This window comes from Leishmania braziliensis, chromosome 23 (genome assembly GCF_000002845.2).
Source record: "Leishmania braziliensis MHOM/BR/75/M2904 complete genome, chromosome 23".
Taxonomy (NCBI): Eukaryota; Euglenozoa; class Kinetoplastea; order Trypanosomatida; family Trypanosomatidae; genus Leishmania; species Leishmania braziliensis.
Genome location: NC_009315.2, coordinates 439,518 through 464,041, shown reverse-complemented (window position 1 = coordinate 464,041; position 24,524 = coordinate 439,518). Strand labels below are relative to the sequence as shown.

The 24,524-nt window shown below is 55.9% G+C and overlaps 8 protein-coding genes across 8 annotated transcripts; all 8 read left to right on the top strand.

The window, feature by feature from the left end:
• Positions 1 to 1,467: 1,467 nt before the first annotated feature.
• Positions 1,468 to 2,883, top strand: LBRM_23_1170 (conserved hypothetical protein; the record flags this gene model as incomplete). The annotated part of the gene is made up of 1 exon (XM_001565139.1): positions 1,468 to 2,883. The coding sequence occupies one exon, from the start codon at positions 1,468 to 1,470 to the stop codon at positions 2,881 to 2,883; it is 1,416 nt and encodes a 471-aa protein (XP_001565189.1).
• A 775-nt stretch (positions 2,884 to 3,658) lies between these two features.
• LBRM_23_1160 (conserved hypothetical protein) lies at positions 3,659 to 4,714 on the top strand (the record flags this gene model as incomplete). The annotated part of the gene is made up of 1 exon (XM_001565138.1): positions 3,659 to 4,714. The coding sequence occupies one exon, from the start codon at positions 3,659 to 3,661 to the stop codon at positions 4,712 to 4,714; it is 1,056 nt and encodes a 351-aa protein (XP_001565188.1).
• A 1,033-nt stretch (positions 4,715 to 5,747) lies between these two features.
• LBRM_23_1150 (conserved hypothetical protein) lies at positions 5,748 to 7,097 on the top strand (the record flags this gene model as incomplete). The annotated part of the gene is made up of 1 exon (XM_001565137.1): positions 5,748 to 7,097. One exon carries the CDS (start codon positions 5,748 to 5,750, stop codon positions 7,095 to 7,097), a length of 1,350 nt encoding a protein of 449 aa, XP_001565187.1.
• Positions 7,098 to 7,699: 602 nt separating this feature from the next.
• On the top strand, positions 7,700 to 9,778 carry LBRM_23_1140 (hypothetical protein, unknown function; the record flags this gene model as incomplete). Its single annotated transcript, XM_001565136.2, has 1 exon — positions 7,700 to 9,778. One exon carries the CDS (start codon positions 7,700 to 7,702, stop codon positions 9,776 to 9,778), a length of 2,079 nt encoding a protein of 692 aa, XP_001565186.2.
• A 1,307-nt stretch (positions 9,779 to 11,085) lies between these two features.
• On the top strand, positions 11,086 to 12,759 carry LBRM_23_1130 (conserved hypothetical protein; the record flags this gene model as incomplete). The annotated part of the gene is made up of 1 exon (XM_001565135.1): positions 11,086 to 12,759. The coding sequence occupies one exon, from the start codon at positions 11,086 to 11,088 to the stop codon at positions 12,757 to 12,759; it is 1,674 nt and encodes a 557-aa protein (XP_001565185.1).
• A 1,414-nt stretch (positions 12,760 to 14,173) lies between these two features.
• LBRM_23_1120 (hypothetical protein) lies at positions 14,174 to 14,683 on the top strand (the record flags this gene model as incomplete). Its single annotated transcript, XM_001565134.1, has 1 exon — positions 14,174 to 14,683. One exon carries the CDS (start codon positions 14,174 to 14,176, stop codon positions 14,681 to 14,683), a length of 510 nt encoding a protein of 169 aa, XP_001565184.1.
• Positions 14,684 to 16,413: 1,730 nt separating this feature from the next.
• On the top strand, positions 16,414 to 16,683 carry LBRM_23_1110 (hypothetical protein; the record flags this gene model as incomplete). The annotated part of the gene is made up of 1 exon (XM_001565133.1): positions 16,414 to 16,683. The coding sequence occupies one exon, from the start codon at positions 16,414 to 16,416 to the stop codon at positions 16,681 to 16,683; it is 270 nt and encodes an 89-aa protein (XP_001565183.1).
• Positions 16,684 to 19,402: 2,719 nt separating this feature from the next.
• On the top strand, positions 19,403 to 19,705 carry LBRM_23_1100 (hypothetical protein, unknown function; the record flags this gene model as incomplete). The annotated part of the gene is made up of 1 exon (XM_001565132.1): positions 19,403 to 19,705. The coding sequence occupies one exon, from the start codon at positions 19,403 to 19,405 to the stop codon at positions 19,703 to 19,705; it is 303 nt and encodes a 100-aa protein (XP_001565182.1).
• Between the last annotated feature and the right edge of the window lie 4,819 nt (positions 19,706 to 24,524).

Below are 24,524 nucleotides of genomic sequence, written 5' to 3'. Positions count from 1 at the left end.
CCCCTCCCTTCCCTTTCCTCCAGTACCGCCTTCACTCGCTGGAGCTTGTTGCCAAACGCGCGCACCGCTGTAGGCGGTGAAGAACGCTTTGGGAGGGCATTTCCTCTCTGAGCGCTGTCTCAGTAATGCGTTCACATGAGCAACGAACAAGCTGAGCGACGGGTAGTAAAGCCAATGAGCGCAAGAGGCAGAGAGAGAAGCAGAGGGAGGATTGCGTTTACACATGAAAAAGAGGCGTAAGCGTCTCTTCATAGACTACACGCAACCGCCTCTCTTTCTCTCTCAGCTATCATTTTGTTTTCATCTTTATCGATTTCTCTTGTGCCTCACTCCGCCACCTGCCTCTCTTTCGGTGTATATCTCATCTTTGGTGTTGAAGTACTTTAAGAGATCCTCGCCTACTGAGGGTTATCGGACTCGACGGGTTCGCTAGGCACCCGCTTCAACAGTAAAAACGAACAGCTCTGCTCTCTTTCCTACTTTCGCTATGGATCTCGCACTTTCCCACCTGTGCGTCTGCAAGGGCAGGAGGACACGCCTTGTGGAACGAGAAGAGGGCAGGTCAGAGGAGGGGAAGGGAGGTGAGGAGGTGTGGGAGAGACACGGGGGGGGGAGGGGGAAACACAGCTGGCAAAGGAGCGAAAAGTCAAAAGAAAGCGTGAGGGAGGAGAGCAGGTGCTCCCTTCTTTTTTTTTCTTTTGTTGTCAGCAGGAGTGGCCTTACCATTCTGTTTAGTGCGTCTGCTATGTCCATCTTCTTATGTAGGCGTGCACGTTTGTGGGCGAGTTTGTTGCTACTCCTCCCTGTCTGCGTGTGTGCGACTGGGCGTGACGATGTACGGCCGTGTACTGTCTCAGAGCGTGGGGAATAGGGCCTATATTACTTTGCACATGTCTGCAATGTCCTTCATCGTGGTAAGTTAGGTGCGCTTTCGCAACGGGTGAGAGAGCGGAAATAGGAGCGAAAGCGAGAGGGTGTAGTCAGCGGGGTGTTTGTGCTGCCCTATTCACACAGACAAACATCCACATCCACACACACACACACCTCTATGTGTGATGCTCTGCCCTTCCTGTCTCGCGTGCGCCTCACTCTTGTGTGGGCGCTGAGTGGGGAGGACTGCGGTTGTCGGAGTATATTAAAGCTGTGGAATGCATATCCTTCCCGTTCTGCTCGCTTCCGCGCCACCACGACGCCATCTATACGTTAATCTTTCTCTGCCTCTCACTCGTGACAATCCCTCTCCTCTTTTTCAGGGTTTTTTATTTCATTTTAGCGCTTCCTTCACTTCTCCTTATCTTGCACACGTCGACACACATACGCAGAGAGCACTCGAGCGCAATAAGTGGGGGCAGTGCGTCGTTATTGCCGAGCTTTGTGTAAGTCTGTGTTTGCGTCAGCCTGTGTATTGCCTTGTTTCCCTTCCTTCCTATTCCTTTCCTTTTCTCTTTCACCCTTCTTGTGGTTCTTATGGTGGAGCTACACATCTTCGACTTCGACGGCACGATCTTCTACTCTCCGGTGGCCGACCCGAATGCACTTACTGCTGCCCTTGTCGCCACGGGCGACCTCAGCGTCGCGGATGCAGCCGTTGTAGCAAACAAGCTGCACGGCAAACTACGCAGCCCCGTGTCCTCCGGCGGCCTGGGGTGGTATCAGAGTCTTTCAACGCTGTCTCCACCGGCAGTGCCGGAGCGGCCGGCTGAGATTACATGGTTTGTGGAGCCCATTCTAGCACACATGCGTGCCATCGTTGAGACCCGCAACTCCTTGATGCGCCAGCGCTGCTCCACCGTCGGCACACAGCCACCGGTGCCAACGGTGGACATGCCTCTCATCTATGTGCTCACTGGCCGCGACGTGAAGTACTACGACAGAATCTGGACGCTGCTACAGCAGGCTGGGCTAGACAAAGAGGTGGAGGACGTCTTGCTGAAGCCGAGTGAGACGGCCGGTACTGTCAAGTACAAACTAAACCACTTCTTCTCCTTGATTCAGTACCACCAACCAGCGCGCGTCTTCTACTATGAGGACCGCGTTGAGCAGGGTAGGCTGCTGCTCGAGGGGATGCGGGCGCTGGAGGAAGTGCTGTACATGGATGTCAGGGACAGGGATAGGGGCACTGTCAGCAGCGATAACAGCTACTGGAAGGCAGATCGCGTCGGTGTCGTGACGTTCGACGTCGCAGGCAGCACTACAGAGGCTGTCAAGCGAGAAGAGGGCAAGTGGCAGAACGGTTGCCATGGGGAGGCCCCGCGAAGATGTGAGGCCGTCACGGTGGAACCCCCGTCACTAACAGTTTTGCATACACCGCAGCCGACGGTTGTGTCGTGCGCTGACCGTGGAAGGGACACCTGGCAAGGCACAGACGGCAGAAACGAACACCTTTCAACGCTCGTCGCATCTCTGCGCGCTAGCCCGTATTCCCTGCTTCGCGATGCATGTTACCCAGTCCACCGGTACAGCCTCTACGACTTACCCTCTCTGACAGAGACTCTTCCGGAGGCGAAGGTCTCGACGGCGTTGAGCCAAGCTGAGCGGCAGGCGCAGCAGTGGGTTGAGGGAACGGTGCGGTTCTACAACTCGAAGAGCAGCTTCGAGGGCAGAGGTCGCGTACAGGGTGGACGGCCGGTGGTCGGCAGCACTACCACTGCTTTTGGGTCTGGGGCCAAGGCGGCAGCGGTCTACGACCCACGTGCCTTACGCGCCGCCATCTCCTTCGCCGTTCCTCCCCCGTTTGTCTTCATCATGGTGCTTGTGCCTCCTGCATTGTGTGGCCGCAGCTCAGGCATGCTAAGCGAGGAGCAGCTTGTGGCCCTGGTGCGCACACTGGAAGAGGAGAAGCGAGCGGCGGATGAGGGGCGTACGTGGCATAGGCGCGCCTGAGCATACATGTGATGAACCACCCCGAGAGAGAGGTGGAGCGAGGCCCAGCGATGTTCACGAAACGAGGGTGCAATAACACGCACTGAGAGTTGAGCACATACGGATTCAGGTGTGTAGACACACATGTCCGCATACGTCACCGCAACGAACGTGCATGCGGAAACTACAAACGAAAAGTTGACGACGCCCCGCCTAGCACCGCCATCGCGGCGATTGACGTGTGCGGTATTCTCTTCGGGCCTGACTGTGCGTTGAGCCCGCTTCCTTGATCAGCCTTCTTTCCCAGCGACCGCTGCCCTCCCCTTCTCTCACTGTCTCCTCCTTCGACTTACTTCATGTGTTGACCTCCGTTTCTCCACCGCCCCTCCCCCCATCGTCACCGCGAACGTGTGGCAGGCTCAATCGCTGTCTCATCTACATGTGACGTGTTGTTGGGGACTGTGGTCGTCTTCTCCACCTGAACGACCCGGCGCACACCACGGGCTGATACCGCCTACGCCTCGCTTACGCATTCATACAAACGTTTACACAAAGTCGTATTCCTCAGGTTTCAGCTGGCGCGGCTGCAATGCGCTCGGCGAAAGTCCCGCCTTCAATTGCGGTGACCAAGAAGGGTGTGCATTATGTCGTTTCCACCGTGAACAGCTGTGCTAGCTATGAAGCATACCGTCAGCATCACGCACACCTGATGCAGACCTCCTCTTCCCCTTTGACACCCATGCCTGTCTTCCGCCTTACCTCGCTACTGCCTGCTGACTGGTCAGCTCTGCTGCGGATGAGCCGTCGCCTCACTCATCCAGGCGCGAACTTTAACTTCTCCTCCCCTGGGGACACGGCGGAGATCCGCTCGATGACGGCGGATACGCCCGCCAGCGCTGAGAAGCCCGTTGTCAACAACAATCACGCATACCTGCACATCGTGGAGCGGACACCCGGTGACTTCACCCCGAACAACTTGGTCTATCACCAACTGCAGCGGTACCACCTCGTTCCTGCGCAACCGAGCACTGCTGTGGAGGCGGGCGAAAACGAAGCGGTGCTCGCTGCCTTCACGGCCCTTGTCACGACCCTGCAACAGCAACCTGCGCAGTCGCCGGAGGAGGCGTCGGCAGAGTTGTTGACCGCTGAAGAGACAGCACTCGCTGCGGCCACGGCAGCGGAGAAGCTGCAGCGCGACCCGTTGGCGTCCAAGCCAGATGCCCAGGCACATACTGCTGAGAATCTCCGCCAGATGCACGCCTACGCGGCCGCCTCGGTCGCAAACACCACCCCTCCCAACCTCCTTACTGAAATCAAAGACGCACATCGCTTTACCTTCTACCCCTTCCCCATTTTGGCTGCTGTGAGCATCCCGTACTGCTCCCAGCACTTCTGTGTGCTCGTGAACCTGAAGCCCATCGTACCGAACCATCTCATGGTGGTCCCCATTCGTTGTGTAGGCACGATACACGGACTCACAGAGGAGGAAGTGGACGACTGGGGCCACGTGATGCGGTGCACTATTCAGGTCCTCGAGCATCTGCGTCGTCAGTGCTATGCCCGAGACAGTGCTGCTTCCTCTGCTACCGCCGCCATACCCTCTGTTGGGAACTACAGCATTGCTGTGCAGCAAGGCTCGCTGGCGGGGCAGACGGTGGACCATCTTCACGTGCATGTTATCCCCTTCGACCCCAAAGGGAAACTGGCGGGGGAGCCGGAGATGGACGAGGAGGGACAGCGGCGACGCCCGCCTCGCACACCGGCTGCTATGCAGGAAGAGACAAACGAGCTGCGTCTCTTGTTTGCCCAGTACACCGCAGCAGCCGCCTCGTTGTCGACGGCCACCTTGTGAAGCATCTGAGGCAATATCTGTTTTTGCACATCCATCTTGTGCCGCCTCTCTTTGTGCTTTCTTTGCAATCGATCGAGTGCTGATGCACTGTGGAGGTAAATGGAGGAAACAAACAGCGACACCAACGACAGGACTCTAGCCGAAAGCACTCGTTTAGTGTTAGCTTACGTCCAGGCAGGCCCCCCCATATATATCTGTACGTATGTATGTATGTGTGTGCGTGTGTGCTGGATGAGGTAGGTTTCTAGCAGCGCTGACCATTGCTACCTTTCACTTTTCCCCTTTCCTGTTTCCCCCCGTCACTCGAGAGAGAGAATGTGTGTGTGATCGGATAACGACTCGTACTTGGCAGTGCTTGAGCCTCGTTCACCTTTTGTTTCAATTTTTAACTCTCAACTGTGGGCGTGACACAGGCACACACGCACAAATCCATTTGCATCTCTCTCTCTTGCGCCCTTTCACAGCAACGACTACCGGTGATTACTACACCCATGCAGACATAGCGCAAAGTGAGGGGGAAGGAAAAGCACGTGGGGTACACAATCGCCGCGTGTTCTGGCAGCGTGGGCACACAAAACATTCCCTTCCTTCCCTCTCTCTCTCTCACACACACGCCTCCTTCCTCCCGGTTCTTCACAACTTTCTTTCCATTCCTGCTCGCCACTGTGCACCTCTTCTCAGTCACTCTCGCTTTACGACACCACTTATCTTGCGCTAATAAATTTCCTTGTCCTCCCCAGTGTAATTCTATCTCTAGCAGCACGCTTCTCTCTGTGTGTGTGTGTGTGTGCGTGCCGTGCTGGTTTCACTTTATGTTGCCGTTCCACCGGCAAGGCAGAGTAAACAGTGGACGCTCCCCTCTCCGGAATCCGGGGGAAAGCGTCTTCACGGGCGGTTTTTCACAATCCTCCTATCTACCACCTTTCATTCTCTCCGTGCGCTCTTTTCTTGCTCGCTGTCGCCTCGTACCGTACGCGCCTTCTCTCCCCTCCCCCCTTCATCATCCTTCTCCCAGGTGCTTCATCATTCCGTGATGCAGTCCCTCCCTACTGCACACGTCAAGAAGGTACTCCGTAAGGAGCAGCTGCTCCGCTTACGGAGGTGGGCCAAGTCGGATCCAGCGCAGGTGGTGGCTGCCTCGCAACAGATCTGCGATCATGTGTATGGCTACATTCTCGCGCGCTACCGGCCTGGCGCGACCGCTGCCGCTCGTGAAACGTCGTCATCGTTGCCATTGGGAGCAGCAGCGGGACCGGATGCACCGCTACCTGCCCCACTTTCTCCACCACCGCTGCTCGTCCTGGCGTATCTGCCACTGTACTTTGAGGTGGATCTTGTGCCGCTCATGCAGCGTCTGTGGTCAATCGCGCATGAGCAAAACATCCACATCTTGACGCCTGCAGTGCTCCCAGAGGCGATGGCAGCTTTGCCGACGGCTGGGGCTGTGCCTGCGCTTTCTGTGAAGCCGACAGCACAACCAGGGTCATCAGCTCTCTCTAATCCCTTGCCAGTAGCACTCCCCGCGCCGCACGCCCTCAAGAGTGCGATGGTCTTTGTCGAGGTGCTGGATGAACGTGACCTGGCCACAGGCTTCGCCCCACAAGGTGGGTACGGCATTCGTGAGTTTAACCTCTCTCTCTTGGAGCCCTGGCTACTGGGGCCTTTACACACGTCCACATTCGGGACGTTAGCTCCTCTCCATTCGCCGTCGACTTTGGGAGGAGTGAGGGGCGATGACGAGGACGGCCATGTCGTGCGCTCGTGCTGCCATGGTCGCCAGCGTCATATGATTCTCTGCGATGCCTATGCACGTTTGTTCCCCGAGTCCCACGCGGCTGGGTATCGGCCATCGGGCCTTCTTGAGTACGGCGATGTCAGTGAAGGCTCAAGCACCCGTTTGAGCCCCAGAGTGCATGGGGAGGACACGCACAGCTTATGCAGTCTCGACAAGGCGTCGATGCTCGTGCTCACGCCTGGTGTACTCTTTGACGTGAGCACCGGTGCCCGCCTCGGCAAGGGCGGTGGCTTCTACGATCGCTTTCTCAGCTACCACGGCAGTGCGCATCACAACAGGTTCCCTGCTGACTCCCTCCCGCCCCGTATCGGAGCACAGGAAGAGGAGGGTGCAGCAGTGGGTATGGAAGCCGTAGTAGATGCGCTCCCTCTCTCTCCCTGCGGTGTGTCTTTTCCGAAATGGGAGGTCATGGGCCTTGCCTTCGACGATCAGGTCCTGCACCCTTCTGCAGCGAGTACGTCCGTACCGGTCAGCACTGACTCTGATAGCTCCATGCCGTCGCGCATCCCTGTCGACACGCATGATCAACTCATGCACTTTGTTGTCTCTCCGAGCTGCGGCATAGAGCAGGTGTGGCAGTACAAGTGAGGTACAGCACATGCAACTGTTTCACTACCGCAAGTCGACCTGTTCAAGGATATGCAAAGCGGTGCTTATCAGCGCCGCCAAGGCTACAGGAGCATTATAATCTACGAACAGCAAGCGACAAACCATACTCACTAATGCGCTCGATTTACACACACACACACACATGCAGTGTTGTGAAGGACAGCTTCCTTTTGCACTCAGGACAGAGCTGTGCGCTTGCTAAGCATGTGCATGAGGTACACTGAGGACTTGTGTATGTATGTGTAAGCGTGTGTATCGGTGTGTGTGCATGTGCCCCTCTTCCTTCCTTCCTCATGCCCTATTACCGTTTGCATGCAGCCTATGATGACCTTCTCACACATGTTTGCATGCTTCTCCACCCTGCAAGTTCCCCTTCCGTGCCCGAAAAACAAAGCCTCCACGTAGCCTCTCTCCCTCTCTTGGGTGCTCACACACACACACACACACCCACACACACACACACACAGAAATGGAGGGAGGGAGGAACGTACACACATCGCCACGACCACGATCACTACAGGATTAGCGTCACCTTGGCCTCTTAGAAGCGCCATCCGCATTTTTTTTTCCGAACATATCGAATGAACGTGGAGGCCTATCACGCCGTGCGGCGTCTCTATGTCCAGCTGCTGCGCGCGCAGCACGGCGTGCATGGCGTCATGGAAGAGGAAGGGCCTCCTTCGCTTCTGCCGGGCTCTACCAACATCCTCACTAATCGCAACCCGCTCTCAGCCCCCACTTCCCTTGAGCGCAGTGGTGCGTCAGGCACAGCGGCGGTGTCTCCGAACCCGACTTCCTACGGTGCTGCGGTCGTCATCTCATCCGCTCCTCCCGCTCCCCCTCGACGTCTACCACGGTCAGCAGCTTCTCCAGTGACAACGACGCTGTTCGCGTCAAGAGGCGCCTCAGCGGTATCAAATGCACGGCCCTCACGCTCTGACGGACTGAAGGGGTGCTGGCAGCGGCGACGTCACCGATACTCTACATCGCCTTACACACCTTTCGGCTATGCGGCGTTAAGGGACGAGGAGACGGCATGCATTTCTGAGGTTCGACAGTGGAAGATGCGTCTAGCACAGACATTACGGCAGCGAAGCGTCAAGGTGGAAGAGCAACTGAGAGAGATGTTGGCAGGGCACGTCCAACAGTGCTTACAGGCAGCCGCGACGTCGACGCTTACGGCATCAGCGCAGCAAGGGACACCGGCAAGATTCAGTGCGCCTCCGGTGCCTTCTTTCCTGCGCGTCCTGTCCACCGGCTATGCTGTCACCATCTCCGTGCAAAACACCAGCGGTGTTGAGGACGGAGTGCGCAATCGGGAGGAACATGATGCCACTTGGAATCCATTTTTGAATGCTCTTGGTTCACAGGCTCCCGGCGAGGACGGTACTGGCCGCGATGCGAACAACCCACGACATCGCGAGAATGCATATGCGGAGAGTTCAAGAGAGGCAGCACCTAAGCCATCGGGGATCCAGGCAGCGTCTTTACGATCACCCGCCTCGAGGCTAACAGCTGCTGGCGCGCCAGCAGCTGCGACTTCACTAAAGACTGTACTATTAAGGAAGAAATCTCTCGAAGCACAACTGAAGGCGTGCCAGGCAGATCCCTCTCAGTCCTGGCAGTCGGCTGGCACGCCGAGAAATCCACTCGTGCCTGTGCATACGGCTGCTCTGTGCAGCCGTCTGAATGCGTACCAAATGTGTGCCGCTCGTACCACGGCCATTACTGATGCTCCCGCCAGTGCCTCATCTACAAAGAACTACCTACAGGAAAAAGAGAGTAGCGAAGCGCCTGCCGCAGCACTGCCACCAGTGTGCACGCTGTGGGAGTACTTGCCCATTTCCTCGTCCTTGCACGCCAACGTGAGCTCGGCAATCGGCAAGGAAGGAAAATCTGCGCCAGTGCCTACTCCCTCTCGATTGGCACTCTCGACCTCGCCGATGGACAGACTCAAGGCGGTGTGGCGTCGGTGTGCGCGCAAGTCTAGCCGTCGGATACCGCCAGTGAGAACCGATAGCGCAGAGAGGGACAAACGAGCGGTTTCTCCGAACAATGCAGCTCATGATCCTCTGGCGCTGATGACTGACAGCCACTGGCACAGGCTCCAAGAGCAAGTACGGGCAACGCAAGATACATTCCAGTTGCTGCTTGCGGAGGCGGCCTTACACTCTCAAGACAGCCGGCAAAGGAGCGGAGGGGCCAAAACGAATACCCCCGCGGTTATGTCCTCAAGAGCACCGCCTTCACTAAGCGCTTACGCACCGATTTCGCGTGCGCTGCCTTGTAGCACCTTGGAAGCGGAGGGTGTGGCGACAGAGGTGGTTATGGTGTGCTACACCGCAGCCCCGCTTGGTCTGGATTCTGTGAGCTGGGACGCGAGCACGCATGCAGGTCACACACCAGTTGAGACTGCGCCCTCCGTCTCACTGCAGCCGACGTGGGCGCTGTGCTTTGAGGTGGACGCCTTGCACGAGGCATGGCTGCGGCGAACGCTGCTGGAAGTGGCGTCAAAAGAGGCGGAGCCACCCCCTGCATCCATCGCGACAGCCAGTCCTCCACCTCCAGCAACATTCACCACGCTCGGGACCTCCGTGATATCGTCTGCACTGAAGGTCGATGTTCAGACATCCCTGCGATCGATGTGCACCTGCCATTAATCCCTGGCACATTGTAGGCAGTTCGACATTTATGAGCGACGAGTGATCTCGGGTGTACGTCACCCTCGTTGTGCACGGTATGCTCAAGCATGTTGCCGCACAGCTCTCTCCCTGCCGCCCTTTTAGCGTTCTCTCTTCCCTGCCCTGCCTCGACCTCTTTCTTTTCCCTTTTCTGTGTTGCGTCTGCTTTGTTTGCTACTGCGAGTGCAGGCGCCCGCACGCTGATGAGTGTGCGTCTTTGTGCTTGGTATGGGTCTGCCTGTGTGTCTGTCTCCCTGATGGATGAGTAGCGCTGGCGAAGCGCCGTACTCAGTTTCTTGTTTCCCTGCTTCTCCCACTCCGTGGCTTCGAAAGCAATTTGATTTGCCTGATGGAAAAGACCGATGCCCACGTTCGTGCGAGTGCCGTTGCACCGTCAGCATCACATGCACACACTCACAGCCATCGTCGTAGACACAGGAGAGCGACACCAAACCAAGAGCAGCAGCACTCGATACATCGCCCCTCTATTATCTCCACTCCTTTTCTCCGCACCTCTCCCCTGTTTTTTTTTTTTGGGCGGACTGTTGTGGAGTGTTTTGAAGGCTGTTAGCTGCTCGCTCGCCTCTGCATCTGGGCAAGTGTCTTGATTCACGCTGTCCGACGCACCGAGCAAGAGAAGGAGAGGGAGAGACGGCGCAGGGAGAGGCTGCTTGCTTATTCTCTTTTCTCGTTTTTTTGACTTTGGTTTCACACACCGCCTGTGTACCTTACCACTGATTCCACTGTGCCATCCGCGCTAACCTTTTCTTCTCTCTGCTACCCTCGAGGCCACCCACCGAACTACACACCGCTGTTTATACGTGATGAGTACGCGCTTCCTTACGTAGTACACATTGCAGCTCTCCCTACTCGTACGCGTGCACCTTCTCGCAGATAGATAGACATATATAGATATCTAGATCTATCTACTTTTCCTGGTCTTCACGTACGTGCACTCACTCACGCACGGACGCTCATCCCCTGCCTCTTCTCTTTCTCGACTTGCCTCAGCATCACATCCAAACTATTGTAGCGGCTGTAGTTCTGAGTGACACTGAGGTGGTGTGTGTGTATGTGCAGAGCTTTACTACCCTTTAAGTAAAGTTGCGATGTACTGGACTTGGATGCTCACCAAACAGCAGCAACAACAGAGGAAGACAAAAAATAATAAAAAGTCTGGCGTATAGCCGACACACAATCACACAATTTTTCCTTTTCCACTTACCTATCAAAGAGCGATCTTGTCGCCTTGGTCGATACGATTTCGTAGTCTTCGACAGTAAAGGATGTCGCATCAGGTCGCTCACACATCAGCCACAGAGCGTCAGCACCTTCGGCAGAACTACTACACCACCTCGGAGCAAGAGGCTGGACTGGCGCACTTATGGCACATGCAGCGGCTGGCTTCGATTCGTCTGAGCCCCTCTCACACAATCCAAGATGTGCCCGATGTGGACTTTCAGCAGCCAGGTCGCCCCTCCATGGATTACTACAGACAGCTCTACGCCGATCGCTACGCCCAGCAAGTGCGGCACGACGAGGCTCAAATCTACGCTCAGAATGTGAAGGTACTGCATCACCTTCTCCTCGCCAGCGACGACACAGCACGCAAGGGACGCCACATGAACCTCGTCCCGACCTCTTCTGAGGTCTGCCGCTTCGACAACATTGAGGACCAGACGCTGAGCCGCATGCGCCAGCGTCAGACGCGGCAGCGGCAAATTGCGCAGGAAAATGAGAAATTTCTCGGTCATCTCCTTTCGGTGTCACCCAGGGTGCGCACCGCCAAGGACCTCGGGGCATGGCACACCACAGTTCACAAGAAGCGAGTGCAGCAGCTCTCTCGATTCAAGCCGGCTGAGCCATTTGCCGGGGCACGTTTGCTGGAGGCAGCCTCCTCCAGAAGACGGAGCTCCCACGGAGGTGTTAGCGGCGCTGCCGCAACCGCTGCAGCGCCGTATTCAATTTCGTCGGAGCTTGCTGCGGCCCCTCCGCTGCTGCGTGGTCACCCTTATCCGCCACTCTCTATCGCTGAAGCGTCGCGCACTGCCCCAGCCTCGCTTCTGCCGGTCGTGCGCACGACATCCTACGGGGGTGTGCCACTCGTGCTCGAGGACTCCATTGGAAGCCTTGGCGGTGTGGGTAACAGCGAGGCAGCAACAGCGGGGTACGCCGCTGCCCTGCACCATCCTCCGAAGCGGCCGCCAGGTACCTCTCGCCCTGACTGGCAGCCCATCTCTGCCACGGACATTTCCTTGCTGCATTACGCGGCCGACCTGCAGCTGCGTCGCGACGGCGGTGGTGGCACCTCAACCTGCGTGAAGGGAAGCAGTCGCTCGTTTTCTGCCTCTTCGCAGCGACGAGGGATGCAGGATTCCATGCACGATGCTCGCAGAGGGCCGAACGCCTCGGGCCAGCGACGCCATAAGACCGCATTCAACACTGTGCGCCTTGTTGAGCCAACCGAAGAGGGGGGCGTAACTCAGATATGGCGTCATGCACTACGGAGGCGTCACGAACGGCTCGCAGCGGAACACACCGATCACGGCTCACACACGACGCTGACAGGGAAGCCCTTCACGCACAGATTGCCGCCGCAATTTGAGGTTTCTGTGGGCGGTGCCTGGGAAGCCAATAATGGCTGCTTCGTGCAGTGTTGTCCTTCCGCAGACAGACCAGCAAGAGCGCCGCCTCTACTCGCGCCACAGGTGGAGCCAGCAGCCGAATCTGGAAGTCGCCTTGCTCCCACCGTCCCACCCGCGCCCGTCAGCGGCTATCCACGCCGGCCTTTGAGCTCATCAGGGAGCGCCTTGCGAGCCCCGGTGCAAAGCAAATGGCGTGCGTCAAAGCCCAAAGGGTGGGCCACCAGTTTGGGTCCGTCCGACAGCGCAACAGCTGCGAAGACAGCGGAATCACAGATGTGTTGTGCGTCGAGCTGCGGAGCGTACGCGCCTATTTGAGGGCAACGCAGGATGCCCCAGTACGGAAGAACAGTCTTTGCGACTCCCCATCGATTTATATCAGTGTCTCTCTCTCTCTCTCTCGAGTTGATCACCAGTAGAGCGCATCGTCCCCACTTATTTCATTCGTCAGTTCCTGCTCTTCAGCTCTATCTGAGGGGCGAGAGAGGCTAAGAAGAAACAATGCAAGCAAAGAGGAACACACATGGAAGCGCAAGAGAGAAAAAGAGAAACGCCACTCGAGCTGCGCGCGCGCGCACACACACACACACACAAACGCACTCCTCCACACCTCTCTCGCCTCGCCCAAAGGCTGATCACCTTTTTCTTTCTGTGACTGCACTCCAATGTAGGCCTCATTTTCTTTTCATTGTTCACAGGCAGACAGATGGGCACATCCACACACCCAGACACCAGGACTGGCCAGTCTCTCCACGCGAACACCGAGACACCTGTCAAACGCAGAGCGCTTCAACATTTCTCTTGTCTTTTCGTCAAGGAGAACGAAGAGTGTGGCTCACCCCCAAGTGGGCAACTCTTTCTGTGTAGATGTCTATGCCGGTATGCCTCGCTACGCCTGTATTTATATAAGCTGTCTACCTGTCCATAGTGTTACCTGCCTCTGCAGAAATGTATGCCTATATACCTCTGCTCATCTCTCTATATGTGCCTATACACCCCTTTCGAGCATCATGTACATTACGCGTTGTTCACGTACTCTTTTCATGGAATTTTCGTCATTGTGCTGGTTCTTCAGAGTTGCCTGCTTGTTTGCAAGTGCGCTGCTCGGGCCCACGTATTTTTTTCTCTTTCTTTTTTCTCTTCGTTAGATGTTCACTAGGCGAAGTCCCACGCTGGCGTGTCCCTGTGCACGAACTCTGCCCTTCCTTCCCCTTCCTTCGTTGAATCGCCCCCCGTGTACCTCTTCTCATCACACTGTGGTGCGTATGTACGTCTAGGGCGTCCTTGTTTAGGTGCACCTCTCATACCAGCCCTCTGCGTTGTCGCTCGCTCACCGCCCCACCCCACTCCGTGTATCCACACCTTTCGCACCTCAACGCTTCTCTCCCTCAGCAGTTATCGCGCTATATTGGTGTGGCTCTAAACCTACACTTACATCTGCTCCTCCTCTCTTCTTTCTCTCTCCCTTGACGCATACTCTTCGCTGACGTGCGCCGTCGCAGGCTTTCCCCTTTACAGGCTCACCTACACGTCCCCCTACAGCGCAGTCTCCCAGTATTGTCACTTTCTAGTCTGGAATCCGCCAGCCTCAGCCCCTGCGCACACTACACTCGATTCACTTATCCCCGTAGTAGCACTTCACTCACCCTTAGCCGCTGCCTTTCTTCCTCTACCCACTACTCTCTCACCCCACCTATAAGCAATGGGGACCATCTGTGCGAAGCTGTCGCCGATGCCGCGCGGGACCAACCGTCCGACGAACCAGAAGGGCCGTGGCAAAGGGAATAAGAAGAAGGGTGGTGGCCATCATAGACATGGGAAGAAGGATGGTGGCGACCATGGACATGAGAAGGTGAACGGCGGCGACCATGGACATGAACATATGGACGGCGGCCATCATGGACATGAGCATATGAACGGTGGCGACCATGGACATGAACATATGGACGGCGGCCAGCATGGACATGAACATATGGACGGTGGCGACCATGGACATGAACATATGGACGGTGGCGACCATGGACATGGGAATATGGACGGTGGCGACCATGGACATGAACATATGGACGGTGGCGACCATGGACATGAACATATGGACGGCGGCGACCATGGACATGAACATATGGACGGCGGCGACCATGGACATGAACATATGGACGGTGGCGACCATGGACATGAACATATGAACGGTGGCGACCATGGACATGAGAACATGGGCGATGGCGCACCTAACGGGGATTGAAATATGGGGAACGATAACGAGCATAATGGGATGGGTGATGATGCCAACCCCTGATGTGCTGCGTGCCGGCTTGTGCTTGTGGGCCGAGCCCTTCGTCGGGCCTCTTGTGCCTCGTGCGCAGACTGCGTGTGTTGCTCGCGGTTCGTGTCTCTCCGCACACAGTGGCTAATGCCTGCCTGGGGTCGTTGTGATTGTACCTCATGGGCACCCCCGGCTTTCCCCGACTCGACTTCCCCTCTCCGCTTCCGAGTGTGTGGTGGGTGTGGGGTTGGGCGCATAATGGACATTGTCGGTGGATGCGCGACGACTGCCGCTACACAACTGTGGCCACGCCGAGTCCTGTGTGTGTATGCTTAGATCACCGGTGCTAGCAGCTCTCTTGCTGCCTCTGCGTGGACTCTCTTTGTTTCTTGTGTCTTTTCTGTTCGGGTACCTCTACGCATGCGCATACCCCCTCCCTGCCTCTTCCCCTCTTTACCTCAGTGCGTCACACAGTGAGCTCCCTTCCCTCGACCTTATTTTGCTGCCTCTGGCGCCTTGTTTCACTGCACCCACCCTCTCTAGTGTGTGCTGCTCCCCCTTGCCTCTCTTCGTGTTTTGCCTACCGTACGTTATGCTTATTCCAGTGTACTTGTACCACCCACGTGCATGTATGCGGATTGTTCCAAGGAGGAACTTTCGAGGATTGTCTCCCTTTGCTTCTGTGTGTGTGTGTGCGTGTGTGGTCTCGTTGGCCTCATGCCAGACTAGTACAGGATGCACATCCGCCCTTTCGCTGCCCCTGTCTTCTTTTCCTCGTCTGCTCTCTCTCTCTCTTCTCCTTGAGGGGCTTTTTCTTTCCTTCATCATTCCGTCTATCTCTTTGTGTACGAGCTTGCGGTGCCTCTGTTTTCGAACATTTTCTCCTCTTTGGGGGGAGCCCTTCCCCCTCTTTCCCCGTCCGGTGCACGTGTTTGCCACTCTTTTTCGTTTCGTTCTTCTGATGGCAGCGAGCGGCGGCTGTGGCCTGCTGGGATGAGGTGTGGAGTGTGCCTGTCTGCGCACCGCTCTATTTCCGTGTCTCCACCCTCCCAAGCTGCCCACGTCCCCGCACGCGAGTCTGCCGGGGCAGAAATGCTGTACTGCGCCGTAATAAAGGAAAACACGGAGACGAAGTGCGCCGGCGCCAGAGCACACGCTCACGCACACGTACACGGGCGCTGCGTGGTACGGTTTAGTGGATGGCACGCCTAAGCACTGTGAGAAAGCGGCGCGCTCTCTCTCCAAAAAGGCACACTCGCCATGGTGGTGAGCCCCTTTCGTCGCTTGCTTTTCTGTTTCAGCCCCCAGTGCGAATGCACATGTGTACTTACGGGCTGCGGTTGCTGCGAAAGGAACAAGCTAACATGCCCGGGGCACCGCATTTCTGTTAAAGAACCTTCGATCCTGCTGCGTGTTTCTCTCTGTATCTTCTACTAGTATCTACTGCTCCTCCTCTCTTCTTTCTCTCTCCCTTGACGCATACTCTTCGCTGACGTGCGCCGTCGCAGGCTTTCCCCTTTACAGGCTCACCTACACGTCCCCCTACAGCGCAGTCTCCCAGTATTGTCACTTTCTAGTCTGGAATCCGCCAGCCTCAGCCCCTGCGCACACTACACTCGATTCACTTATCCCCGTAGTAGCGCTTCACTCACCCTTAGCCGCTGCCTTTCTTCCTCTACCCACTGCTCTCTCTCCCCCACCTATAAGCAATGGGGACCGCCTGTATGAGGGAGTTGACGAGGCCGCGCACGTTCGACCTTAAGGCTCACGGGATGGGCGGTGGCAAAGGGGATAGGGCGAACGGCGGCGAGCATGGACATGAACATATGAACGGCGGCGACCATGGACATGAACATATGGACGGTGGCGACCATGGACATGAACATATGGACGGTGGCGCACCTAACGGGAATGGGAAGGATGAAAATATGGGGAACGATAACGAGCATAATGGGATGGGTGATGATGCCAACCCCTGATGTGCTGCGTGCCGGCTTGTGCTTGTGGGCCGAGCCCTTCGTCGGGCCTCTTGTGCCTCGTGCGCAGACTGCGTGTGTTGCTCGCGGTTCGTGTCTCTCCGCACACAGTGGCTAATGCCTGCCTGGGGTCGTTGTGATTGTACCTCATGGGCACCCCCGGCTTTCCCCGACTCGACTTCCCCTCTCCGCTTCCGAGTGTGTGGTGGGTGTGGGGTTGGGCGCATAATGGACATTGTCGGTGGATGCGCGACGACTGCCGCTACACAACTGTGGCCACGCCGAGTCCTGTGTGTGTATGCTTAGATCACCGGTGCTAGCAGCTCTCTTGCTGCCTCTGCGCGGACTCTCTTTGTTTCTTGTGTCTTTTCTGTTCGGGTACCTCTACGCATGCGCATACCCCCTCCCTGCCCTTTTCCGCCCCTTCTGCACGTGCGCAGGAGGCATGCGCGATCCTGTACGGTTTCCTGCCGCGCCTCTCCTATGTTCGTTTTGTTTTCGAGCGTTGCTCTTACTGATTCTCTTTCCTTGGTAGACGTCGGGCTCTTTACTTCTTCGATGTGGTTCTCTTCGTGTGTCCATCTGCGCTCTCGCTCGACTCTTTCTTTGGGAGTTTTCTACCTTTTGGGCTAAACTGCTTGAAGGAACGCAATGTTATTTGGGACAAACTGTGTGAGAGAGCGGGAGGGAGCGAGAGAGGCGCGGAAGTGGGCGGTGGTGATGAAGTCGCTGCGTGTCGCCACTCTGTGCATACCTTTCGAGGATCATTTTCGCATGCGAGTAAGCCGAGCCGAACGGAAGCGAATTGGTATGGAATGTGAGCTGAGCCACGGATGTGGCGGAGGCAAGTGGAAAGGAGATGAAGAAATACGTAATGGGGATGACATATCATAGAGGAAAGGAGCGCCACTGTTTTTTTCTCTTAGAGCGCTGCTGCGGACACTAGGGAGATGCACCCACACACACATCCACGCCCACGCCCACGCCCACGCCCACCTACCCACACACGGACATGCACATGCGTGAACGTGCTGTGGCTCTGCAAAAGGAATGAGTCTGACACACGGCTGCACGCGCTCAAGCAGAAGGGGAGCCGAGGCTTGTGTTGCTGTCTTTTTCTTTTGCTCTTCTTTCTTCACCTTTCGTTTCTGTGGCTGTTTAGCGTGATGGGCTATCGCTCATCTCTCTCTTTTGCTTGCTTGTTTTGTTTTGCTTGTGCGTTCCATCTCGGTTCTTTTCGTCGCTGTTGGAGGAGTTTTGTACGGTTCTCCGCTGTTTGTTTGTTCCTCCCCCCTCTCCTTTCCCTGGCCGTTTGCTGCCGGGATCGATATTGACGGCCACACGCTCGTTCGCCCAGTTATGCATTGCTCAAATATGCTCATTCAAACACAAGAGCAAACTCACACGAAAACAGGCGAATAATCTCCAATCAGAGCAGTGAAAGGGGGGTGTCTTTTGCTTCTTCTATTTTTCTTTTTTTTTTTCTTCCCTTCCCTCGACCCTTCCCCCGCTTGCCTGTGCGTTATGCACCTCCCTCCAACATATTGGACAAGCACACGTGCATGCACACGCACACACGTACTCACAGATCCAAAGGCACCTGCACAGTTTTAGGGAATGGTGAAGAGAAAAGCATAGTAGCGCAGCGCTCTCGTTCGTGCTGGTCCCTCGCTCTCGCCCCCCTTTTTATTGTTTACTGAGTCTGCATGCGCTTGTGGAGGTTGCTCTCGCACCACGCCATCGATGAGGAAAGGGCGAGATAAAAACAACCCATCAGGTAACTTTCATGATATCAGCCTCTCTCTGCCTGTCTCTGTCTGTCTCTCCGCGTCTGTGTCTGTGTGTGTGTGTGTGTTGTGCTATGGGGGTCTGCATGCGAAGCTTTGTGGCACTAACACCCCTCGCTTTGAAGGTAGCTCGAGAAAAGAATTGCTATAGTGAGTCACGTTAAACAGCGAACTTAGGAAGGCGGAAAGGTTTGATACATGTCGCAAGGTGAGCTCTAATGCCCGTACCCCCTGCGCTACCCAACCTTCTCCCTCTCCGCCGCCACGCAGAGAGAGAGAGAGAGAGAGCAGCTGTTTTACCCAAAAGAAAAAGAGCACACTCGCACGCGAACTGAAGCGCGACAATCAACGTACACGTGCGTTTCACCTGTGGAAAGTGAACATTCGCTGATCACCTCGACAGGGGGGGGGTGACGCTTCCGAGATGATTCGTGAACGGATGGTGATGGGAGTTGGTGGGAAGGAGAATGGAGAACGAGAGAGCCTACTTGTGTGTAGCCATCTCTGAGTGTCTGTCGTCTGTCTCCCCGTCGCCCGCCACCTTCACTTACGTTTTTCTCCCTTGCTCTGTGAATTGCTAACCTGCTTGCTGGTGTTGCGCATCGTTGCTACCCCCCTCCCCCCCCCCCCCCCCCCGTCCATCTTGTACACCTGCTTCTCACCATCTCTCTTTTTGCGGATCATCCTCTTTCATGTTCGCTGCACAGTTTGGTGCACATTCATCTGTCCTCCTTTTACCCCATTAAAGCCCACTCGCCCACACCCATTCATACACACTAAAAACGTGAAGTGGCGCATTTTTCCCCTTTCCCCGCAATTCCTCGGCAAGCCAATACGCAGTCTTCGATCCAGCTACCTTGAAGGGAATAGCCATCCTTAGCCCCCAGGCACATACATACACACACAACCAACAACAAGCACTCATTATCTTCATCATGGGTTCTTCCTGCGGCAAGGCTCAGACGGCCGCCAAGGAGGAGGCGCACGGGGAGCAGGAAAACTTCCAGAAGGAGGGCGAGCAGGTTGTCAACAATGGCAATGTAGAGGTGGAGTCGCAGTGCCAGCAGCCGGAGAAAGACGCCGGTGAAAAGTGTGTCGAGGAGGACAAGGTGCAGAAGGAGGAGGATAAGTTCGAGAAAGACTCTCAGGACAAGTCGGATGATATGAAGAAGCAGGCGGACGCAAATGGGGATGAGTTGGAGAAGAAGGCTTTGGAGGAGGAGGCAGAGGCTAGCTGATGCTGAACAAGAAATTAGCGGCAGTAGCTGAGAGCTGCACAGGACAGCTCCCTGTATTCTCGTGTGCATCGCTCTTTTTTTTCCCCCTTTCTTTCATTTCTATTCTGCACTTGCATATTTGGGGTGCGACGATCATTTACGCGTGTGTGCAGAATATGCCACGTCTGTCTTTCTCGTGCTCGCATTTGCCTTTTGTTTGTTTGTCTGGGCCCGTGCCGCAGCGGCCAAAACACGCACCTTCCCCCTTCTATACCATCCCAGTGCGCGCTCGTGCACTCACCCCCCTCCCTCCCTCTCTCCCCATAAAGATAACGTTGTCTTCCCTGGCATGTTTCTCTCCTTCCCTTTCTTTTCTCTTTACGGTTTCACTTGTTTCTCCCCTTTCTTTGGCTTGTAGTAGCTCAGCGTGGCCTGTGTTTCTCCAGCTTTACCCCCCTTTTTCCTCCTCTTTCTCATGTTTATTTCCCCTTTCATTATGGTACGCCAGCGCGTTTTTCTCCTCACCTTTTCCCCTGGCTTTTCTCCCCAGCAGTCTCTCTTCTCCCTCTCCCCTCTCTTGTACCTTCTCTCTCTCTCTCCTGTTTATTGTCTTGTTTCTCCGCGCACATCATACACGCTTCTCTCTATGTCTGTGCACGTACGTGCGCTGGGGAAGGGCTAAGAGAATAGGCGGTAGGGGCTTGACGATGTTTTGACTCTCTCCGCGAATGCCTTGGCTACCCCTCTCCCACATATACCTCACCCACAGACACGCACAGACTCACGCTAGAGGATATGTCGCAGGCGCACGTACACACGCACGCACATGTATATTCGAGAAAGAGGGAGAAAAGAATCACAAAGTCCAAAAAGGAAAACAGAGCGGGGCTTCATCTTCCCCACTCCTTTTATTTCCTCCACGTTATTTCCCCCCTGCCCCAACCACCTTCTACCGTTTCGCGAATCTCCTTCCTCCATGTCTATGCATAGATGTATATGAGCTCCTACTCCCCACCCTCCTCCACCCTCGTGTTCGTTGGCAGCGCCTCTTCAAATCTGTACCTGCCCGCACATGTCCGTGTGCGTGACTCTCCGTCACCCCCGAATATGCAGAACGCAGAGCAGCAAGAGGACAAGCAAAGCAAGACAGGACAGGAAAATCGTGCAGCCCCAACCACACCCTTATACAAACGTGGTCGCTCCTTTTTCGATCCCTACCATCTGCCCTTTGCACGAAGAAAGCACACCGCGCCCCACTCCCTTCTACCGTTACACATACCCATGGACACTGCTATAGAGAACGAGAAAGCTTCCACGAAGAATGGGGCGTGCGTTTGTTGTTGTGGGTTCGCGGTCCTTTCTTCCTCTACTACATCCTCTCCACCGTGTCATCAACTTCCTGGAACTTTTCTCTCCCTCTGCAACACGTCTCCTACGGTGCGACTACTGCCCATCATATCCGGAGTAGAAAAAGTTGGCACGAGTTAGGAAATCAAGAGCGAGAGGGAGTGTGTGTGTATGTGTGTTTTTCGGCTTTCGGCTCTTCCTCTCCAATACCCCATCACACGATACCTCTCGATTTGTTTCCTTTGAATGGTAGTGGCGGTGGCGGTGGCGGTGGCGGTGCCGGTGCCGGTGCCGGTGCCTCCTCACTTTCCTTTATTCGTTTGTTTCATTTTTCCTTTTCCTCGCCTCTTTTTTGTTTGTTGTTTGTTCTGGCGGGGTATTTCACGTAGAGCGATGCTTCCGTGTTCCCTGGTTCTCTCTCTGTATACAGCACTCAGTGCACATGTAGCCGCCACGCGCACCTACCACATATGTGACTTCCCCTCTTTCTGCCACTTGATATGTGTGTGCGTGCATGCGTACGTCGACTACTTTCTCTTTGCTTCTCTTCCTTCGGCTCAGTGCGGAGGTTGTTCTTGTTGGTCCCCTCAGTGCCGCCGTCTCTTGTTTTCTGTTTCCAGACCTTTTCCCTTTCTTTTCGATTTGAACTCTCGTCCCTCTCGCCTTTACACATTCCTCTTCTTCCTCCTCCTCCCCCCCCGACACCCTCCCTCTTTTATAGTCGGATATCTCTCGCCTGACCGCAGTCTCTGCCTTCAAAGTGGACGGACACACCCATTCCACTTTCTCCCACGCCGACACGCGTCTCTCTCTTCCATCGCCTTTTTCTTCGTACACTTCATTGTGTTCGTCTCTCTCATGACGGCGGGGGAGACCTCCGCGTGGTACCAGGGTCCAGTCCCCGCGGTGTGTGTGTGTGTGGGGGGAAGCCATGCAGCTCCCCCATCCCTGCCGATGCCGGGCCAGTTCTGGTGGTGACAGGGTCACGTGCCTGCGGCGCAGGGGGCCCAGAGCGCCTCGTCGCTACTGATGCCGGTGGCCATGTCCTGGGCGGCGTTGCGTCTGGGCGACCCGCGGCAGTGCACACGCTTGTGCCACCCATGTGCCAGGCACGGCGTCGGCGTGGCCCGAGCGCGCCTCACCCGGCCCTCGCTGCCTGCTGGTGGGGAGCCTGCGCCACCCCGAGGGATGCGCCGGGTGGGGGCCGGCATGACGGTGGCGGCGGCGGGGCGACCTGCGGAGCGGTGGGCAGAGCTTGGGGCAGAGGCCGTGCTGGGATGCCTGGGTCGGCGCACTGCTGCAACGCGTGTCAGCGGCTGCTTCGCCCCACGCGGTGGGTCTGTGATGGGCCGGCGTGGCGTGGCGTTTAACTGATGTGGCATAGCAGAGAATGGACATGTTGAGGAGAAAACTAGCTTGCCTTGTCTCTCATGCTGCGCGCCACTCACTAAACGTGCACTTTTCTCCCGACGCGCATGACACAGCATCCGCACCTTTGCTACTGGCTGTGTGAGGAACATCCTTCTTGTATGCGCTGCCGCTTGTGGTGGGAGAGGAGCAAGACTCCGCGTAGAGGAGCACGTCGGCGCAACATGGTGTCCCGCAAAGAGGAACGATATGAAAAGCGCCAGTTGTTCTGTGAGTCCGAATCTACTGGGAACAAAGATAGAGAAAAAAAGAGGAAATACCTTCAAAGATAAAATAGACAGCGGAGCACATGAGCATAACTGGAGCGGAGGCGTGGTATGGACGAAAATGAGAGGGAAAGGGCGAGGCGGTCAAGAAAGAGGTGCTGGGGAGGTGGTGGGACGCAAGAGCTTCCAGCGGAGGAAGCGAGCACGAGGAATACGGTGCACTGTTGTCAGGCGGCGAAGCAGAAGTAATCCTCTGCCTTGGTGAGCGTATGTGCGCACGTGGGATCGCACTTGTACGCTTCTCGTTCCCTCTCTCTGCATCGTTCCCCCCCCTTTCTCTCGCTCCGTCTCACTTTCTTCATCGCTCACCGATGGTGTTCGGCGCGGCGGCCCCTGCCTCACACACCATCTGCTGGGGCCGCAGTCCCCATACTGCGCGCCTCCTCCTTACTGGTACTTTCTACAGTAGGTTCTGCTCACAGCTTGCCCCATTGCACCCGCCTTAGGCGCTCTTCAAAATTCCCATCACTACCCCCTTCGCTGGTGTTTTCGTTTTTCTTGTTCATGTCACCTACGCTGATATATACCCACCTTCCCTTTCTCTCCATATCCTCGTGGGTTCTCATCCTCTCTGCCACACACCTCTCTGAGTGAAAACAACGAATAAAAAGGTCACGCGTAGCATAGTAGTCAGGAGCTCCTTTTATTTCTCCTTTCCTGTTTTTTTTTTTTGTTTTCCTTTTCCCCTTCCGGTTGTCGTATTTTGCCCCCTTCTCCTTCTCCCCCTCCCCCATCCCCCCAATTTCTACCTCTGCCCCTCCCTCTCTCTCTCCGTCACTCTTCCCATCTTACTCTGCACACTGAATCTACCGTGGCGCTTCGTCTCCTTTTTGGCTGGTTCTCTGGGCGCTCGCTGTCCTTCTCTCGCCTCCCCATTTTCTCCTACGAGTGGGTGTGCGTGTGCGTTTGTTTGTCAGGTGTGCACCCTCGTGCTTGCCTCTCTGACAGCGACTTTTCAGCTCGGTAAGGTGCAGCACGCTTGCTAAATTGGGATTGCTTTAGCCGAGGACAGTGAGAAGGTCACTTGGAGACGCAGCATTTTCCTCGCGTTGCTCGCTCACACTCTGCGCCCCGTGGACGTTGTTTCCATCGTTCGGCACAGGCACGATCTTCCTCCAGCAACATCAACTACCGGGCACTTACACACATACACAAGCGCAAGGCGGCGATCGAAAGAGACACAAGTGGCGGCCACCGGCAGCGCAGCCCGAGTTTTGCATTGGTAATATTAGCAGCGACAGAAGCAAAGCGGAAAGGCGCTGCAAGTACCATCACGGTGCGCGCGTCATCGAAATCATTGAAAAAGGGAAGCAGCAGCAGCCGAAAAAAAAAGGAAAGGGCCTCCTACAGCGGCTGTGCGCTTTCTGCGCCTTATCTTCACTCTACGCTAGAACGCTCTGCTCCCTCCAGCGTTCACTCTCGCTGTCTGATTACCTCACCCCAATCAACCAGCTAGCCACTCGCGTTCCCACTTCACCACTGCCTCATCTCGCTTTTTTGTTTTCGTTTGTTCCTGTTGTCGGCGGGTCGTGCGATACACAAGCAGGAGTAGCACGAACAACAGAAAAGGGAGCGAGAGCGAGGAAGCAAAGCTGAAGCTTTTTCATCAAGTCACACGTGCGCCTTCGCACCAGTGACGCAGTGTCAATACCTTCAGCAACCTCTACGTGACGCTACGGAGAAAAGGAACATACACACACGCACGAGGAAAAGCAGCAGGTGTACAGTTTTATCAGCGTGAGCCCCTCTTTTCTCTCTATCTTAGTGCGTGCGTGTGTGTGTGTGTGGCTCTGCGAAGC